Below are 22,265 nucleotides of genomic sequence, written 5' to 3' on the forward strand. Positions count from 1 at the left end.
CTATCACACGTCCCCTATTCTCATTTAAAAAAATCATCTATTACGTCATCATGACCAGATGAATGACGTCACTAGTATGATATAGGTATATGTCAAAAAGCTATAACTTAAAAATAAAAATCGACCTCTTTCGGGATTTATCTCCAGAGTTGCCCATTCTCGAGAAAATGAATTTATTCCAACTCGAACGTCGTCAATGTATAATAGGGGTTTTTAACGTTCTAGCAACTGTCATACCACCATTATATCTCTATAAATAATAATTTGTCATTAATACTCATATCTTTAAATAAATAGGATATATTATGGTTTTACGAACAGCTAAAAAACATCCAAATCAACAATGGTCAAGCAGATATGAATATTTGCCTGGTATGGGACTATTCCGTGTCAAGACATTTCGTAACATCAACAGTTCGTAACTATCGCTGTTATATTTATTATTTTACAGTGCTAAGTGCTAGTCAAAAGTCCGTACCCCTCTCGTATCTTTTGAACGGTTATACCTATATTAGTGAAATTTTGAGGGAGGAAATAAACGGACGTAAGCTTCTTAACTAGTCATGACAGGTGACAGGTGACGTAACAGAGTCATTGTGACCGATAATTTTAAATGGGACCTTATGGCAAGTGATACCTCGTTTGAAAGGTATTCAAAATACCTATTTAGTCAAACTAATTTTTTTGGGTTTTATTTGATTTTGATTTTGGTGAATAAATTAAATAAATATAATAGATATTGCAGTTTCGCAGTTAATTAATAAAAATTCGAATGTCCGCCTATGTTTTTTTTTGTCAAAAAAGTTGACGTTTTTCAATTCTCTTGTAGTTTTTACGTCAACGTCAACCTTTTTGAGAAGTAATCATATGCGGAATTTTGAATCCTTATTAATTAAATGCAGAACTACAATTTTATATTTTTTTCATAATTTATTCATCAAAGTTAGCTTAAACTCAAACAAAAGTAGTATGACTGAATAGGTATTTTCAATATCTTTCAAACGAGGTATCACTTGCGAGGACTTGAGATCCCTTGCGAGATCATTTGCGAGGACTTGCACAAACGAGGACTTGAGGTCCCATTTAAAATTATCTGTCAGAGTGGCGCTGTAAAGTCATCTGTCATAATTACGTCACCTATCATGACTAGTTAAGAAGCTTAAATCCGTTTATTTCCTCCTTTAAAATTTCACTATTAGGTATAGGTCATACATAGGTATAACCGTTCAAAAGATACGAGGGGGACATTTGACTAGCACTGTATATTATTAAGTATACTAGGAGGCCCGGTTTGTTTTAGTTTGTTGAGAGATAACCATATAATATACAGTCTCTGATGATTTCTAATGAGAATGAAACTACCCTTAAGAGCAATATAATCGGCTCACTCGCTGAATTGTACACGTTGGATGTCTCGAATTTCCTAAACATGTTGTCCGATTTGAGTGATTTCTTAGTATGTTATAGCCTTATTATTTAAGAAAATCGATGTAATAATGATATTGCTAGACAAGTAAATGTCATTTTATACCGGGTGTAACAATCATACTGTGTTTGTCTTAAAGTTCGGAACACACTGGGAATAGTTTAGCATATATAAAATATTTAAATTTAAACTCAATTGTAGCCTCCCACATAACAATTTCATGTTCTTAGTAGATTCATAGAACATACTTTTCAGAAAAAGTATATACTGAGAATGTGCGTAATTACCATTGCGAATGTGCAGAGCAGATACTGAGTATATACTACATTACAGTACTTAAACGTTCTATGTATATACTTAGAATGTACTACCGCACTTCTTTTCAGTATATACCAAGAATGTTCTTTTTAGAACATTCCAAGGACGTGCTATAAACCTTCTATGTGTATACTTAGAACATACTACCGCACATCTTTTTAGTTTATACCAAGAAGGTACTTTTTAGAATATTCCAAGGAAGTGCTATAAACCTTCTATTTATATACTAAGAACGTACTACCGCACATCTTTGTATGGGAAGAATATTATATTTTTAAGAATATTCTAAGAAAGTGCTATCAAGTGCTATATTGCTTAGAAGTATGTTTTCAGCATCACCTAATCTCATCTTAGGTTCTACTGGTTCTACCAAATATCTGTTTACATATTTTAATTGCAAATGAGAATGTAGTTAGTACCTACATTCTACAATATTACTTAAAAAGTAAGTACATATTTATAAATTTTAGTTATTTATATAAATCATTATATAATATTTAGCTAAACTAAACTATGCATAATAAGTAACTAAAATTTATATAATACTTATATGTACTTACCTATTTAAGTAATATTGAGTTATCAAAATAGATTATATGTATTTTGAAGCACCGCAAACAAAATAAACAGATTATGTATGTTCTTTAGTCCTAGTCCTACTACTACATCATTCGCCTTCATCCTTAACACTGCATCTGCATAGATCCACATAGATGATACAAATAATGAAATAATGCCTGTTTTCTTTTTCATATTTTACGGTTTTTTCCTATCCCTGATCCATTCAGGTAATTAAGAATAGAAATGGTCAGAATATGATGGGGGGGAGGGGGGGGGGGTTATGAATGTATTGTGGAATAACAAAATCGGTGTTGCCAAACGGAGAGAAATTTCCCTTTTTGCGGGAATTTTCAACATAAAAGGTGATACAGGGAAAAAGTTAACTCAAAAGGGAATTATTGTTCCAGTCCAAATTGTAAAATATTGAGAAAAAATCAAAATATTTGAAAATAATTCAACATATCTTCTCAGATTTTGTAAACAGGAGGGAAGTTTTTTTTATAAAAGTGGGAATTTTTAAGGTAAGTTGACGGAAAAAGCTTACTCGACGGTTGGCAACGCCAAAGCCTCTGGTTGCTTTGGTTGTGCAGTTTGGCACGTTTTGGTTCTGCGAAATGGCCTATTGAATTGAATGTACCTAAATTCAAATTCCAAGGATGTAAAAATACTAATGATTCATGATAAACTCGAAATGGTAAAGTCATTTCAATTATGAAAACGAATTTTTAATAGTATCTATGTAAACGTTAATACAATTAATGTTTAAACTTTTTTACCCTACAACAATTTTGAACTGAAATTCGTCCAATACTACCTACATACATAAATTTTATTAATTATGTATTCTAAAAAATAACGAAGTTGATAATCTATAAGGCTAATATTATACTTCCTATACATACAAATTATTTTTAAGATATTTTAAAAGTATCTACTTATAAGTATGTGTTAAGAATGTACTTATAAGTATGTGTTAAGAATATTCGATAAAGGTATATTCTAAGAATAAACCTTTACGAATATTCCGAGATCCTACGTACACGAATATACTTAGTATATTCGGTACGAGAATATACTCTGAAGTATATGCAAAGAACATGAAATTTAGAATGTTTTTTAAGGTAGATGCTATGCTTGTACTACACATATACTAAAAAGAATATACTCCGACGAATGTTGGTAGTATATGCTTAGAACATGATGCGAACATCATTGTTATGTGGGCTTAGGCTTCCTTTAACATTTTGTTTTTGGTTCATTGGCTTGTTTTCAATAATAAAAGAGATCTTTTTCTTCTTCTTCGTCTAGCCATTCACGTCCACATTTGAACATAAGCCTCTTCAAGTCTTCCTTTCGATTGTTTTTTGCTTTCCGTTTTGTAAAAGAGATGTATGTACTTTTATATTACAAATAAGGTATGCTTTTTCGTCTTGATCAATATCAATCCAAATCTCGAGAGCTACTGTTTCTACCATCTGTAAGGTTCTAGGAACTGGCAAACGCTGTCTTAGTCTTCTGCCAATTATGTCCCACAAATGTTCGATACGGTTAAAATCTGTACTATGCGATGGCCAATTCAAAGTCCGAAGATTTACCCATAGTAAATATTGGGTTACAGTTCGTGAACATGAGGTCTTGTATTATCGTACATTAGGAAAAAAATTGTTACCAATTTAAGGAGCCGATAGCATGGTAGCTAAGTCCTTCGCTATGTAAGACCACTGCTTGAACACACTCATCGCGGGTCAAATTACTTGTAGCGCGTTCCATTTCCACCAAACAACGACAAAAAATACGGACTTATTGAAACTTTAAATAATAAATCTACTAATTTTCACAACAAACCAGACACTTTTTGACTGTTAACAATTTGACATCCATTAAATTGTTATTTTGTCATAGCCTACTTTAGACTTGTTTATTAAACTAAGCAGAAAATGAGGATTTATTGATGAAAAACATCCCTAGTTGTTAACGTAGCTAACTTTTTTATTATTCAAAGTAAGCAAATGAGTCAAAAATGATTATTCATTCATACCTACTCAGTTGAGGTTATCTGCTACAAACATGGGAAAAAATATCAAAAAAGAGGGTTTGTCATATTTTGAGCATGTTCCGGTCTGAAAATGTCAAATCTCATCCCGCTATTAGAAATGAAAAAAATTATTAAACATCGTTATTTATTGACATGCAGTTGAGTTTATGTACTAATAACGTGGAGAAAATACAAAAAATATTTTTTTTTCAAGTCTTGAGGATAATACGTAGATAAAATGGCATTATTTAGAAGTTTGCAAAAATTACCTACATAAGCTAAAATGTCTTTGAAAAATTCAAATATTCTCCCTGGGCTCAATTTTGATAAAAAAACTGAAATAAATCAGTGCAGTGTTCTTAGGCATAAAAATGTATAAAATCCACGAGGAAAATAAACTTCCTGTAGCTGGCTGTATACCATAAATCACAAAAATACCAAGTTTCTTGTAAAAGGTATATATTAAAATACCCTAAATAAGGGTCAAAATACAAAACGTTTTCGGATTAAGGAATCCATCATCAGTGTTTAAAAGCCAAAATTTGCATGCCTGAGCCACCAAAATGTATAGGGTAAAAACCCTTTAAATGTAAATAATAAAGATGTTTTACATATTTATATAAAATTCATCGGATGTAATAGATAAACCTGGATGTTACCCTGGATAAAAATGTATGTTAGTGAACTTTTTCAAGTGCTTTTAAGCAGCGGATCGCTCAGGAATTTTTTTTTTCGAAGTAGCGGACTTTTCGATAGAGGACCCTGGGGCTACATAGTAGTGATGTTGATTATAGTTACTTTCGAGGATTCGTTACAAATCGTTACTTTTGTATAAAGTAATCATTTACAGTTACAGTATTCGTTACTTTGGATTACTATAATTACTTTTGTATTTGAGTACCGGTAATCATATCGAGAATCGTATTTCTCAGTAGGTAGATATTTTGTATAGGTATTTCGATATAACAACGACCTTCACCGATCTGTTTAAGGGATAAATCGTTACTTTTGTATAAAGTAATCATTTACAGTATTCGTTACTTTGATTACTATGATTACTTTTGTATTCGAGTACCGATAATCATATCGAGAATCGTATTTCTCAGTAGGTAGGTATTTTGTATAGGTATTCTGTAACACCATTAAAACGCTTCATACCGATAACGATATTCCATAACACTCGTAAAATACCGGTCCCGTCCGTTACTAACTCGCTGGGATACGATTGGTATTTTTTTTATAGAAAGTAATCAAGTGTACTGGTTGTAGATACAATAGTCATTACCCGCTCTGATACGATTGGTACAAAGTAACGAAGTAATCAGAGTAATCAAAGTAACGATTTGCCTCTCTGCATAGTAATCGTTGCTTTCGGTATTCGTAAGTAACGAGTACTTTGTAACGAATAGTTACTTTTTCAACATCACGACTACATAGGGAGCTAAAAATTTGGCTAAAGGGGTTTCTAAATATGTACTTTCTAGTGCCCAATCGCAAATTAGAATCCAGCCGAGTGCAGATTACAAAATAATGTAGTGATTGTCAAAATGTTACGCCTAAAAAATTGAATTATGACTCGAACAAAACTTATTTTATTTAATTGTAATACCTGCTACATTAAAGAAATTTTTATATTCGTCTCCGATGGCATAAGCCCTATAGGTCGGTACAATTACCGTCCAGTTTTTCCCATTATCAATTATTTGCAAACAGTCACTTAAAATAGGAGAAATAAACCTCACTATCACTAACAATTTAATTAAACACTTCATTGTGTTTTCAATCATTTATTCACTACAGAAGTATTTTTAAATTAACAAGGCTTGCAAGTTTGGTTTGTGGTTAGTTGGATTACGAAATTATAAATGATAAGAAAGAAGTTTGTATGCGAGTAAAATCATATTTTATGAAAAGTTTTTTTATCATTATTTATGACTTATCTCTTTATCAAAAATCATAATTATTATAGAATAGAAATATGCTTTATTGTCATGAAAAATTTAACAATTTTATAGACAAAGCTTACAAGAATCATAAATAAAAACAAAAACAAATACAATTTACTAAAATTAAGTATATAAATCGTCAATATAAATAAAATATAATGAAGTGAAACAAAAAACAGTAACAATCTATTCCAAAATTTAAAAAATAAATGCAAAGTGCATAATCTACCTACCTTAGAAAGGTATTAGAAATTTAATAAGTTAAGCTGCTGAATATGACACTCAAATATAGATTAAAATTCTACTTATACATAAGAACAAGTAATTGGACTTCGTAAGTCCTAGGTTTTCACCCAAAGTAATCGAAAGTAGAACTGGAAGACGATATTTGAATTTTACGTGTAACTTTACGTGTATTGATATATGAATTTACTAGATCAGCGGTTCTCAAACTGTGGTACATGTACCACTGGTGGTACATATCATTATTTGAGGTGGTACACAAAACTCAAAAACAGCCAAAGTCAGCACCACTATTATAGTTAATTAGATCATCTAGTTAGATAGGTATTTCAGTTAGGTGGTACCAAAAATAATAAAAAGTATTTGGTGGTACATGACTCAAAAAGATTGAGAACCGCTGTACTAGATTATTTCATTCATAGGAGATTCTGACCAATAGAAAGCTACAGAAATGCAAATTAAGGTGATAATTTTTGATCATATCCCGTCGTTAAGCATATTACGTCAGATGCCCTTCGTTGCTACGAAAAAATAAATTCAGTGACATTAATGACAATTAATGTTTTAAAAATGATAAAAGTGACGACTTTCAATCGTCATATTATATTTATAAAAACTGTGTGTTTAATTGTAGGTGTTTACAAATTAAGCAAACCGTTTCTAAAATATATAAAGAAGGTAGTGTTAGAAGCCTGTGATCTTTGAAGTAGCTTCTGCAATGTGTTGTTCTTCTGAGACCAAACAGATATTTTATTGCTTTTTTGTAATTTAAAAATATCATCGGATTAGGCAGCTGTACCAGAACCCCAAAAAGGAAGTCCATATCGAAGACGGAACTCGAACAAAGAAAAATATAATTTTGGAATATATAAATTTGGAATTTGGAAAAAATATAAATAAATAATTTTGGAAGAGGCTAAATTAATTTCTTTCGATACAGATCTTATTGCAAAGTAAGCAGAGGATAGTTTCTTGCTTAACACATCGATATGAAGGGACCATTTAAGGTTGCTATCTAAAAAAAAATACCAAGAAATTTTACAGAATCAACGATACTAATCTGGCTGTTATGAAGAGGTAGGGTTAAAGAGCTCCTTTATAGGATAATGCTACTGTTTTATCTACGTTAAAAGAGAGTAAATTAGAATCGGACCAGGATTTTATTGTGAGTAGATCAGAAGTTATAGTAGCATGAAGAGTTGCGATATTTGAGTTGCTCCAAGTGATACTGGTATCATCAGCAAAAAGAAAAACTTTTCCATCGATTTTTAAACTAGTGATGTCATGAATAAAGATAAGGAAAAGCAGAGGACCCAATACTGAACCTTGTGGTACCCCACATACAACATTTTTGAGACTAGAGTCTGTATCATTTACTCTAACCAGTTGTTTCCTATTATCCAAGTACGATTGAAACCAGTTCAAAGAAATACCTCGGATTCCATAGAAATCTAGTTTTTTTATCAAAATGTCGTGATTTACACAATCAGAAGCTTTGGCATAATCACAAAAAGCAATGGCAGTGCGCAGATTTCTGTTTAATGCTTGATAAACCTCATGTACTAGGTAAACCTAGTACAGAAAACATGGCATCGGTGGTACATTTATTATTTAAAAAGCCGAACTGATTTAGTGATAAAATGTTGTTATCAACGAGAAAGGACATAAGTCGGGCTTTTATCTTTTATGAGTCTCTCAATAATTTTGGAGAGTACCGGTAGTAATGCAATAGGTCTATAATTGCAGGCATTAGTTTTTTCACCACCCTTATGAAGAGGAATAATGATGAATTATGAATTATGAATTTCCACTCTGGAAATTTTCTTTCTCAAAGGAATCAGTAATTAGAGAGATGAGGACTCCCAACACATTCTCTGGGAGATTTGAGAAACTTTTTGTGGATTGTTTGGATCAGTTTAGATTTATCAACTGGTCTTATAAATAATGAATTCGAGACCTTTCTTGAATTAGGGAGATAGGAAATGGCATCTTGTTGTGACGCAATAGTTGAGCTTATATTTTTACTCACATTAACAAAGTATTCATTTAGATCTTTAGGGTCTGGAAGGAAAAATGTTTGAGCTGTGTGAGTTTTATTTCGAAGATCGTTTATTATGGACCAAGTTTCTTTTGCAACACTTTTAGAGATTCTCAAACGATTTTGATAGTACAAATTTTTAGCTGATTTTATAAGTTTTAAATAGATTGCCCTGTATTTGGTGATATATTTAGTAACAGAGACGTTGGTAGTAAATTTCTTGATGTACAGGAGTGAACGCATATTTTTGGTTGACATGCGGACACCTTGACACCTTTGGCAGTCCAGGATTTGCGATGTTTTGGCTTAATTGTGATTAAAGAAAATGTTTTATTGACCCGTGTTAAGCTGCCCCCCCCCCCCCCACTTGCAAAAATCAAAAACCAAATAGCCCTGATTTATGAGCTCTCATATTCCGCAAACTAAAAATTTTGAGCTCGTTCCACTGAGCAGGAATTTGATACTTTAGTAGGGGGGGCTGAGTCAGCCCCCCCCCACTACTTAAAAATAGGAATATTGAAGCGGTTTTTGCGGCAGAATTACGAGCTATTTATGAGCTCTTGAAATTATATAGTTTCGATTTTTGAGCTCATCCCCTTCACCCCCAAACAACCCTTTAATTGATTTAACTTAAGAGAAAAATGCTGAGATAACTTAAAATATATCGTATTGCGGATATAATTCCTATAGCTTATATACTCTAAGAATAAACTATTAAATCACGTGCATTTCGATTATTGAGCTACAACCCCTTCGCAAGAAAACCACCCTATCTTCCCGGCTTAAGAGAAAGTTGTACTTAAAATGCATTAAACTAATTATTTGGCGACAACATATCATTGAATAATTTATAAGCTTCCAAATTACGCGCATTTAGATCAGTAAATTGCAATTTATTTTGTATAGTGCAGTCACTGAAAGTAAAAATCAACGATTACCTTCAATTTCGGTGAACCTTTATCGATTTTTACGAAAATTGGTCAGTGGTTAGAGGATACGTCAAGAAACAAAGGTGACATAATACTACTTTGCGCCTTTACCCTGAGGGTGCATACCGCCCCTTCTCGAGGGTGAAAATTATTTTATAAAAAATAACTCCACAAATCAATAAAAGAACAAATTAAAAGTAAAATTTATTATATAAAGTTAATAAAATAAGTCAATACTTTTTAAGTTATTAAAGATTAAAGATTTTAATTATTCGTGAAAAAAATGCATGTTATGAATAAACTCTTAAATCACGCGCCTTTCGATTATAGAGCTACAACCCCTTCGCAAGAAAACCACCCCATATTCCCGGCTTAAGAGAGAGTTTTACTTAAAATAATTTAAATTAATTATTTGGCGAATACATATCGTTTAATAATTTATGAGCTTGCAAAATATACGCATCTCAATTATTGAATTGCCATTTTCTTTCTATAGTGCAGTCACTGAAGGTAAAAATCAACTACGACCTTCGATTTCGGTAAATCTCCATTAATTTTCACGAATTAACAATAACAATTTGAGGTTTTAACCTGGGGTATATGTCACCCCTTCTCGGGGGTGAAAATTACTTTATTAAAAATAACCCCACAAATCGAGAGAGGGACAAATTGTAAGCAAAATTTGTTATATAATGTGATTAAAATAAATCAATACTTTTTGAGTTATTAAAGATCAAATATTTTAATTTTTGTGAAAGAAAATGCATGCTTTAAAGCGATTTTTCATAAATAACTCAAAAACTGTAAGTTTTTACAAAAAAGTGTTTATCACTAAAATTGAAGCTAATAAAAAATATAATAATTGCTTACTTGAAAACCCTTTAATGTTAATTTAAAGTTAGTTATTGGTAATTAAATGTATATTTTTTTATGTGACTCTTCAAATCTAAGGATTCAAGCTTAAATAACGGGAAAGAGATGCATTTTATAACACTTAGGTACTAAATACTTGTCAAAGTACTTAGAAATACCTATCAAAAATGAGCTCTAGAAAAAGTTAATAGCATCAAAATCCGCTCACCAATTTTCGTGAAAATGGAGATTTACCGAAATCGAAGGTCATAGTTGATTTTTACCTTCAGTGATTGCACTATAGAAAGAAAATGGCAATTCAATAATTGAGATGCGTATATTTAGCGAGCTCATAAATTATTAAACGATATATAGTCGCCAAATAATTAATTTAAATTATTTTAAGTACAACTCTCTCTTAAGCCGGGAATATGGGATGGTTTTCTTGCGAAGGGGTTGTAGCTCAATAATCGAAAAGCGCGTGATTTAAGAGTTTATTCTTAGAATATAAGCTATACGAATAAAACTACTATTAACTTTTTTGTAAAAACTTACAGTTTTTCAGTGATTTACGGAAAACCGCTTCAAAGCATGCATTTTTTTCACGAATAATTAAAATTTTTGATCTTTAATAACTTAAAAAGTATTGACTTATTTTAATAACTTTATATAATAAATTTTGCTTATAATTTGTTCTTTTATAGATTTGTGCAGTTATTTTTTATACAATAATTTTCACCCCCGAGAAGGGGCGGTATCCACCCTCAGGGTAAAGGCGCAAGGTGGTACCATGTCACCTTTGTTTCTTGAGGTATCCTCTAACCACTGACCAATTTTCGTAAAAATCGATGAAGATTCACCGAAATTGAAGGTAATCGTTGATTTTTACTTTCAGTGACTGCACTATACAAAATAAATTGCAATTTACTGATTTAAATGCGCGTAATTTGGAACCTTATAAATTATTAAATGATATGTAGTCGCCAAATAATTAATTTAATGCATTTCAAGTACAACTTTCTCTTAAGCCGGGAAGATAGGGTGGTTTTCTTGCGAAGGGGTTGTAGCTCAATAATCGAAATACACGTGATTTAATAGTTTATTCTTAGAGTATATACGCTATAGGAATTATATCCGCAATACGATATATTTTAAGTTTTCTCAGCATTTTTCTCGTAAGTTAAATCAATTAAAGGGTTGTTTGGGGGTGAAGGGGATGAGCTCAAAAATCGAAACTATATAATTTCAAGAGCTCATAAATAGCTCGTAATTCTGCCGCAAAACCCGATTCATTATTCCGATTTTTAAGTAGTGGGCGGGGCTGACTCAGCCCCCCCCCCCCACTAAAGTATCAAATTCCTGCTCAGTGGAACGAGCTCAAAATTTTTAGTTTGCGGAATATGAGAGCTCATAAATAGCTCATAAATCAGGGCTATTTGTTTTTTGATTTTTGTAAGTGGGGGGGGGGGCAGCTCAACACGGGTGTTTTATTGAAGATACAGACAAGCTTATTAAAAAAATCACTGAAATTATAACCAACGTCCATAGAAGGAAAGTGCCACTCAGAGGTTAAGCATAAATTTTGGAATTTACGAAAATTCCGAGCGGAAAAAATCCTACCTAAACGTCGAGTTTTCGAGGAGGGCTTGCTGAAGATGTTAAACTTCGTATAAACCGCTTCATGATCAGAAAGTCCCGCGTTAACAGTTGTAGCGCAGACATCACGGGGTGAGAAATCTGAGACAATATAATCAATTATGGTAGATGTTTGTAATCCTTGTAGGAGAATCAATGTGCATTGTTAGACCATACGATTCAAATATGTTGACTAGGAATATTTGTGTAGCACAATCAGCAGCAGGGATATTTGTGTAGCACAATCAGCAGCATAATTAATGTTGAAGTCCCCGCATAAAATTTTTCTGCTTTTATGGGGCAGGTCATCTAACAAATTAACTAACTAACAAATTAGTACGAAACTATTAAACACTGTGTAACAACACCAATTTCGCCCAAAGCTAAATAATCCTGTGAATCAGAAACACTGGATAACAGACAAAACCCTTCAAATAATTGACAATAGAAGAAATCTTTGTCGATTTGTCGAAATTTTTATTTCGACGTTTGACTGAAAAGTTAGGAACTTCACTCCAATGCATTTTGCAAGGTAAAATTTAAGGAAAAAAGGCCCCAGGACAAAGAAAAATATCCTGGCTTGCTAACCTGAGCATGGAAAGACCTCAACACAACTATTCCGTATAGCAACCAACAAAATCATCATAGCCAGAATGATCGCCAACGTTCGGAACGGACAGGCACCCTAAGAAGAAAGTTTGGCCGAAAGTTCAGTCAAAGGCCGAAAATGGAATTTATTTCGGGATTTGACTAAGACCGTAATTCAGACTAGTAATACCTGTAGGTGCTCTGGAAATTCGAGGTTTGTGTATTGATATTGATTTGTGTACCTACATATTATTATATCGATATTGTGTACGCCACTCGTTTTTACGGCGTTCAGCAGTTTTTATTCCTGTATCAGGAGATTTTCAAAGTTTTTTATAAATTAAATGTATGAACTTGAATGTAATGTTTCTCGATTACACATGAAGCGTTATAAATGGTCGCCTTTGTCCTATTATCGCCCAACTGATCTAGTGATTATGACACTAAACTTGTGACAGGGCAATCCGACTTCAGATACCAGCCACCCCAATATTTTTTTCAATCTGTGCCTAACGAATGTACATTACATTTTTTTCTATTCAGAATAAACTTAAAGAAGATATTAGGATGGCTGGCAAATGAACTCAGATTACCCGATCAAGTTTAGCGTCGTAACCACTACACCTTTTCGGCTAATTGGTTAATTGGCTTATATTTTGAGGCTCGATAACTTCTAAACGGTTTAACCGATTTTGATCACTGAACGTATTTACAAGTAGTGTCTGATGCACCCAAGGTCAAATATGGTACCTTAAAGCATTATAGGATTTGGTGAGCCTAAAAAACCGTTTTTCCCATATTAAAAATAGATTTGATCACACTTATGAGGCATATAACTTAAAAATTCGAATTTTCTCAGATACGAGATATACACCGCTCGGTTATTGGCGCAATTTTTATGTGAAAATTATAAGTCATTATAATGTACCTGTTGTACCTACCCGGTCCTATAGCTAGCTTATCGGTGGTCAAAAGTCTCAAACTAGACCGGTTCTGAATCAGTCCCGACCCGCTCTTGAAAACGAAAAAACAAAATTTAGATCGGTGAACTATTCCACACACATACATACATAAAAACATTTTCCACTTTTTAAATAGAAATTGAGTCAAATTTCTGAGCTCGATAACTTGTGAACGGTATAACCGATTTTCAAAATTAGACATGTATGGGAAAGGTAATTATCAATACTATCAGAAGCCGCAGAGTTCGGACTTAAATTTTTGGGAGTTTTGGGGACGAGAACGAAAAACAGACTCCAAATGGGGAGGGGCATAAAACCCACACCCTTGGATGATTGACATAATATATATTGGCGGGTATTATCCTAAAAATTAAGATGGGATTTGGCCCATTTTTCACATTGTATGCCCTATGGCATAAGGAGAATAAAAACTATCATTAAAAAGTGTGTTATTTGCCATATATTTAATGCTCAGTTTTAACACTTGTATTCTATTTACTTTTTCAATCTTCTGCGCCCTCAGCGTGTAGAAAATTGTATTTTTTATAATAGTTTCTTTTATCTTTATAATATTTGAATACATAATTTCTAATATTTTTCTAACTAAATTAAAACCCCATGCTATTAGCATACGTCTTTTGCTGGATCGTATCTTCTGCGCTTGTCGATTTTTTACATTTAAATTTTGTACTTAACTACCCTGAGACGGTTTACTGTAAAGAGACCGAAATCATTAGACCGAAAGCAGTATACCGAACTCATTAGACCGAAAAGCACTTTACCGAAACCTCACTAGACGGAACAGCAGAAGACCGAAAAGCAGTTCTTTTTACTTGTCGCAGTAAAAGAGAAAGACTAATGTAATTACAACTAAATGTTATTTGGATGTTTATTATAAATAGTTAAAATGGTGTTAACGTCACTCTACCCTTAATTATTTATTTTTACCTTCACTAATTTGTTTAACGGATGAAAATTATTTTATATCAGACTGTAATTTACACAGTCTATATATAAAACAATACAAAAAAATACAATAAACAAAAAGACAGATATACAAAATCTTAGCATAATTTACTGCAAACTTTTTAAATTTATTTATGGTAGGGGAGCAAAGTATGCTAAATGTGCAGTCACTCGAGCGTTATGGAGACCTATTGGGTTGTGAAGAGTAGGTCCTAAAACCAAAAAAAGTTAAGTAAATTTTTCCATTTAAGTGGGCGCTTGCCATTTTTTAATTTAATTTTCCATTTCCAACAATCGTTTTTTCCGGGTATAACGCCAACTATCCATAATTCGAAAAAATGTTTCGAATAAAAGTTACTTATTTTTACGTAAGAAATCCAAATCTGCAATAAAAAATGGGGGCTCCTATTTAAGATTTTAAAGTAACCCCCCACCCCACCTCCATGAGGGGGTCATGTTTGGTGTCATTCGAGAGATTTTTCAAAAATATTGAATAAGTATATTTTACAGTTTTTCGATCTGATGTTCATTTCGCGAAATATCGCGGGATTCGTATTTAAAATATTAAATTTACCCCCCACCCCTCTCCGTGGAAAGTCGTTTTTGGTATCATTCGATAGATTTTTAAAAAATATTGAGCACGTATTTTTTAGTTTTTCGATCTGTCATTCATTTCGCGAAATATTCGCTTTTTTCTTGTGAAATTTTGGGACTCGCCCATTTCCTTACGCCCGGCTCAAATCGTCAGATTTTTTAAATATACACTATTTTGCATGTAAGTACTTAACTTACCTTATCTTAATCTGACAATTTCGGGTTTTTTTAAGGATAGATTTTTTTTTCGGGCCCCCCTTAACGAACTCCCCTGTGTTAAGAGCCAATATATGGTAGAGGTACATCTGCAGGGTACCAGATTTCTCCCCATATGCTAATCTGACGCGCTCGAGTAACTGCAAAAATCCCCGCTTGGGCTCCCCTACCATTACCATTTCGGTCTAATGCTGTTCGGTCTAGTGAGCTTTCGGTAAAGTGCTTTTCGGTCTACTGCTTTCGGTCTAATGATTTCGGTCTAATTATTTGTCGTGTACCCCCTGAGACACCTTTACTCTAGCTCCTCAACTAGGAGCATGTAATAACTTCGTATCTTGCTTCTTAAACTCGAAGGGTTATAAAGGATTTAACTCATCCGCAGTGTATCGTAGAAATCATAACACTAAATTGAACAGGCTGATACCTATACCTACATAATGCATCAAATGAAAAAAAAACGACGAAAATTACTCAAACTTCATCTAAAAGTTTCTCATAAGTAATATAAATAAATATGTAGATGGATTTAAAATATATCAATCAAGACACTTATTTATGAACAGGAAAAAAATCAAAATTGAATTAACTTACTGTTGAATGACTAAGAACAAAAAAAATCTAAATATGTACAAAATTTAAAACATTCATTGTCACACCATCCATAAAATATATATTAAAAATTTCATTTATTTATGATCATCAATCTTTGCTGAAGCTAGATCTACCATTTTTGGATACTTGACGTTCCTCTTCGTTAACTTGTCCTGTCCCCACAAAATGAGTTTCAGAAGTGTAGAAACCTGTGGTGCGGTGTTCTCCTGATGTTCCATTTTTAAAATAGCTGCATTTACTTCACTGGCAACCTTCTGTCTGTGTGAGGGAGCTAACAAATCCCCAAATGGAGATGAAAGAGGTTCTTCAAATGCTAAAAGAGCTACTGTTCTTTCTAATTCTGAGAGTACAGATGGATCTTCTTCGCCGGCTTCACTGAGATGACTTTGGGCAAAGGCCAGGGCCTCTTCTATTCTATTATTTCTAATTAATTCTATAAGATGTAGTTGTTGTAAATGAAAATAAAGATATCTATCATTGTCCAATAACTCTGGATGCAGTTGATTTATCAATGCTGTAGCTTCCTGAATCTTCCCAGTCATAATGGCGTCTCGAATCCTAATCCTGTCATCCAGAGAATGAAGTTCTACAGAAGGAATAACCCCCGACTATAAAAGCGTAAAGCATTTAAAAAAGTAAAAAGTGTAGGTACACTAGGTTTAGTGTACTAAGTTCAGTGTACATTCAGTACATGTAGGTACTTACCTGCAATTACAGGAGAAATTACAGGGTAATCAAGCCTTGGTTTTCTAGCTGATCTTCTTCAGAAGTCCATTTTCAATGCAAGTAGGCGTTGTTCCAGGGAATTAGTAAATTTTCATGTTTCGCATCCATAGAGCACTATACTTTTAAAGATGGAGTTAAAGATGAGATGTTTTCTTTGATTTGATAGTTCTTTTGACCATAGCATCGGGCTTATGCATCCAATCACCTTTTTTCCTTTTACGATCCTTTGCTCTATCTCTTTGTCGGTGCGCCCACTCTTGTTGATTGTTGTTCCCAAATATATTATTCCTCACAGTTCTTGATTGTTTCATATTCGTTAACCATTAGATCTTCTACTTTATTCCCGATGCATAAGTGTTTTGTGCATTGTGTTTTGTTTCTATTTACAGAAAGACCCCACTCTTCATATGTTTGAAATAACCGTCTCGTCATGAATTCTAAATCTTCCTTGTCTGCTGTCACTACGACTTGGTCGTCCGCAAAATGTTGAGTATACAATGTTGTATTGTCGTCAAGTTGGATCCCCATCCCTGAACAACATGTTTCCAGTGTTTTAGTGCTTCATTTAAATAGATCTTGAATAGCATTTTAGTATTGGAAAGAGGCAGCATCCTTGTCGTAAACCTTTTGTTACTGGAAATTCTTCTGATAAGGTGTTGTTTAGTTTGATTTTTGATGTTGCTTTATTATATAATTGTTTGACTGCCGCGATGACCGTGCTATTTAACAAAGATCGATCGAGAGACTGCCACAGCTTTCTCATAGGAATCGTATCATACGCTTTTGTGAGATCCACAAATAAAGTTTCATTAAGTTGTCTTAAGGTAAATATGTGGTCTACGCAAGATTTTTCAGCTGTACAACCTGCTTGGTGTTCAATTTCATGAGGTTCGTATTCTTTCTATATATTTTTTTAATATTTTACCAAAACAGCCTGCTAAAGGTACTAGTGACCGAGATACACGTAGTTTCCGCAAATATATTTTGGACCTTTTTTGTGAATTGGAGTAATCCATGCTTCTCTCCAACTCTTCGGGATTTCTAGTGTGACTAGCACTTTAAGATAACTTATTAGTTTTGGTGTTCCGTTTTTTAGAAGTTCTATTGGTATGTTCTCCGGCCCCGATGCTTTGTTGCTCTTCATGGATTTAAGTGCTTGTTGTATTTGTTCTTCTTCCACGTATACATATTCGCCCTGTACACGTATACGTCGGCGTGAATCAGTATTATAGACATCTCTGTCTTCATTTAGTTCCCATGCAATGCTCTTTCCATGCATTTATCTGGATGTACTGTATTCGACTTTTGTTTGATGTGTCGGTTTTCAAGGTTTTTATTAATTTCCATGCCGCTGATGATCACGCTCCTCCGATGTAACAGTCAACTTCTTTACATTTTGCATCCCATGTTTCATTTTTGTTGTTCTTTGTTATTTCTTTAAATATTCTTTGCTGTTCTTTGTATATCAGTTTATCTTCAGGGTTCTTAATGTTCAGACATCTTTCGTATGCTTCCTGTTTCTTATTTCTTGGCTCTTCAAACTGTGTATTCCAAATGATTTCTCCCGCTGGTCTGTGGACTGTTACGTTTTCTTCAACTAGAGCTTCTTGGGCTGCGTTGTGAATAATTCAGTTATAATGTTCGTATAATTGGTTGGTTTTAGCAGTTAGCTATTCCTCCAGTAGTTTTTCGGTTAATCTGTTTTGGTATAAGATTTTACTGCTATATTCTTGTAGGCTTCTGACTTTATATCTTTTCAGATTTATATCATTTTCTTTTGGAGTACTGATGTTTTCAACATGTCGGTTAAATGGAATCCACACTCCTTACCTCTGTAAGCCCTATAGTGTCCTGGATTTTTATTATATATTTGTTTTGTAATGACATATTAGTTGACAATAGATTTTATATTTCTAGTGTCTTGGTGCCAAGCGTATTTATGTAGCATATTGTTAGCATAATTCAATAATTAGTTGTCTACCACGATCGTATTCAGCCTCTTTACCATATATCTTCCGATTACAGGATCTTTCTCCCTTTTTCCTACTTTTGAGGTCAAGTCCCCCAGGAGTATTTCATTCTGGTTTCCCACTTTTATAAGGGTTTCGTTCATGAAATTGATCTTTTTCTGCTAGATTTGCATCATCGTTTACACCATATATTCCTATAATTTAGCTTATGTCCTTTTATCGTAATATATTTACTGAGGCTAGGCTCTGATTTATTATTTATTGTTTCCCAGCTAGTAAGATTTGAAGGCGTTTTATAGATTTTGAGAAGGCGTTTGATAGAGTTCAACATGATAGGTTGTTTGAATATCTAGAAATGATTGGAATAGATGATAAAGATCTGAGACTTTTACAACATCTATATTGGAATCAAGAAGCTTCTATTCTGGTAGACGGCAAAGAAACAGACAAAATTTGCATTCAAAGAGGTGTCAGACAGGGTTGTGTGTTATCCCCAACTTTGTTTAACGTATACTCAGAAATAATTTTTAATGAAGCCTTGGAAGGACAATGTGGAGTTCGAATCGGGGGAGAAACTATTAACAACATCAGAGATGCAGACGACACCGCGATCATGGCTGAAAATATCGAAGATCTTCAATTCCTTATTGATCGAGTCACTAGAGAATGCTCCAATAACGGACTTAACATAAATGCAACAAAGACAAAGTTACTTGTGGTTAGTAAACAAGACGTCGGCCCTATGCAACTAATTCTCAGTGATGAATCAATAAGAAAAGTTAACCATTTTAAATACCTAGGATGTTGGATAAACGAGACACTAAATCCGGATGAAGAAATTAAAACTCGTATAGAAATTGCAAGAGGAGCATTTATGAAACTTAGATCTATTCTGAGCAACTCTCAGCTGAATTTACAACTAAGAATCAAGTTCCTAAAATGTTATGTGTATCCTGTATTACTATATGGATGTGAAACCTGGATCATGAAGGTTAACATGATGAACAAATTAGAAGCCTTTGAGATGTGGTCGTATCGTAGAATGCTCAGAATATCTTGGGTTCAACGCATTTCAAACAGAGAAGTCTTAAACAGAGTAGGTCAAGGCGAAGGTGACTTAATGAAGATGATAAAAAAGAGAAAACTTGAATATCTGGGGCATATAATGAGAGGTAGCAGATACAGGATGCTGCAGTTAATACTCAATGGAAAGATCGACGGAAAAAGAGGAATTAGTCGAAAGAAATATTCATGGCTCCGAAACCTTCGTCAATGGACTGGCTTATCAGCAGATCAATTGTTACATGCCGCACAAGATCGAGAACGATATCGGCAAATTGTTATGGAAGCTACCCACGCCTAAAAATTTGGGCACGGTACTTAAAGAAGAAGCTAGTAAGACCTTTCTGATATTTTTATGTATCAACATTAATACATCTTTTGCAGCCCTGTTATTTTTTGGAACTCCACTGTGTATATGCATGTAAATATACTAAATCTTTTATTTATTCGATTTATTATTTTTTTGATGATATATATAGCTGATACAGGTTAAATGATATATGTATATAAAACATAATAAATTTTATGAATAACGATTTTACTCCAAAGTGTACAACATGAGGATAACATACAATAAAGTGCAGGTGTGCACATGTGTTCTAATTCTAAATAAGGCTACCATTATAGTTAACATTGCAACTGCAAGTGTCCTGAGCTGAGCAAGTGATACACACATCACCAAATGAAAGAGAATGTAAATGTACGCTTTGAATATTTCCACATGTTTTAGTTTTAAATATACATAAAACTTTTAATTGACCATCACTAACTGACTTTAAAGTAACATTGTTTTTACAAAATAATTTTGTGAGAATGGTGTACGTAGAAAACTGACACAGTTTTGTTTTGAAAGAATCTTAATTTCAAATAAAATGTAACAGAATGTTTTATATTTTTTTATATACCTACTTTACAATTAAGTGAAGTTTAGTACAGGATAATGTATTGAATCCTTTGGATATCCTTGTCTGTCGACTTAATCCAATTATAGAAACCCCTGAATTTTATCATCTACTAACGAGGTCATTGACAAACGAAATTATGTCTGTCCAAAAGTATCTTCATTCACAATTTTGTCAACTTCACGAACTTGCCGTATACCGCACCATATAATGGATTTTCTAGTTCGTAATATCATGATTTTTTGAAGTTATACTTCTTTAGGCACGAGGGTGAATTTTTACATTCCCTGGCGCATGCGCGCACCGACAGTATGGTATTAGTCGCTACATCTTTTAAGTTATGTAGCGCAAATAAGGTGTGCGTGAAAAGAATATATTATTAGTGTTTTTAGTAAATATATTTATTATAATTTTTATGTCTGTGGATTTGTCTTCCTCCTAATAAGTATTATTGAAAATGTTTATTTTCAATGAATGTATCTGTCACCGTGATTGTAATTATGTCCGAGAAATGATCGACTGAATACAAAAGCGGCGGTAGCGTAGCTGATCGGTAGAGCATTCGCCTAGGGAACGAGAGGTCCCCTGTTCGAATCCTGCCAAAGTCATATCCATTTTTTTTTTAATTTTTAGTATTGTTTTTGTTCTTTCTAAAATTAGTTTAATATTTAAATACGATACAAAAAAACTGTTCAAAGTAGATAGGTATATTGATTTCGTTGAAATCATAATATGAAGTTAGATTATATTATAATAGAAGTATAATTTCTTACGTGCGTACAAAGTACACACACACATTCTTTTTACATTGTGTTTGTAGCTGAAAATGACGGAGAGGTGAAAACAACAAATTTTGCATTAATTTTTTGCTTTAAACGTGCTGTGAAAAAAGCTGTGTGGTAACTAGTCAAATAATATGAAAGTTCTGTGAAGATGAACGTATGAGTAAAACACAGATGAAAGAATGGTCCAATCGGTTTATCAAGGGCTGCACGTCTGTCGACAGTAACTCATGTTCTGTGAGACATGCGATTGAAGAATACTGTCGTTTGACTATATGCGAACTAGAGAGCGACTTTAAAATTCCGACAGCTTATGTTTCGAGAACTCTAACCGAGAACTTGACCTCTAAAAATGAGCAGCACCTCTGAGCAACTCCTAAGATTCGTTTATGAGTTGCTATGGAACACTTAGAACTCAAAATGACAAAAAATTATTTATCAGAACATCCTTATAGGTGACGAGTAGCAGTTCCAGAAACAAAAAAACAATCTCACAATGGAAACATTGATCCTAGAAGGTGACGGGCTGGGCTACGATACAAGAGGTCAGAAGATATAATGGAATAGTGGAATACACCATTTTTCGTTTTGCTCTTCTTCCCCTGGAATGGGATTGGTGGAAAGAATGTGAAAAAATGATCAAAACCCATCTGACTAGAACAACAATAGAAATATTCTTCCATTGTATCTTTGCACATGCATAAAATTATTCACGAATTATAACAATCACGAAACCACAATAAGTTAAACAAGGATACACAATACAGCATGCCTTTGATACCTTCATTATCAGCCCCTCTCGATACACTGCTGGACGTAGGCCTCCCCTGTTTGTCTCCAAACTGTTCTATCTTGTGCTTTCTGTATCTAGTTTTTTGTTGGCTTTCGTAAGTCGTCTTGCC

At 33.4% G+C, this 22,265-nt stretch overlaps 2 protein-coding genes across 2 annotated transcripts in view; both read right to left on the minus strand.

The window, feature by feature from the left end:
* Positions 1-6,123, minus strand: part of LOC126878777 (uncharacterized) — a 33,367-nt gene extending 27,244 nt beyond the window's left edge. Inside the window, exon 1 of the mRNA XM_050641674.1 lies at positions 5,950-6,123. Within this exon, the coding sequence (XP_050497631.1) occupies positions 5,950-6,112 (163 nt within the window). The 5' untranslated portion in view covers positions 6,113-6,123. The remainder of the gene's footprint in view (positions 1-5,949) is intronic.
* Positions 6,124-15,665: 9,542 nt separating this feature from the next.
* LOC126878778 (glucose-induced degradation protein 8-B homolog) lies at positions 15,666-16,535 on the minus strand. Its single transcript, XM_050641675.1, has one exon. The coding sequence runs from the start codon at positions 16,461-16,463 to the stop codon at positions 15,996-15,998; it is 468 nt and encodes a 155-aa protein (XP_050497632.1). The 5' UTR covers positions 16,464-16,535; the 3' UTR covers positions 15,666-15,995.
* Between the last annotated feature and the right edge of the window lie 5,730 nt (positions 16,536-22,265).

Source organism: Diabrotica virgifera, chromosome 1, assembly GCF_917563875.1.
Source record: "Diabrotica virgifera virgifera chromosome 1, PGI_DIABVI_V3a".
NCBI classification, from domain to species: Eukaryota; Metazoa; Arthropoda; class Insecta; order Coleoptera; family Chrysomelidae; genus Diabrotica; species Diabrotica virgifera.

What these genes read in the sequence shown, in the direction of transcription:
- LOC126878778 (XM_050641675.1), bottom strand. Translation starts at nt 16,463, where the DNA reads ATGACTGGGAAGATTCAGGAAGCTACAGCATTGATAAATCAACTGCAT.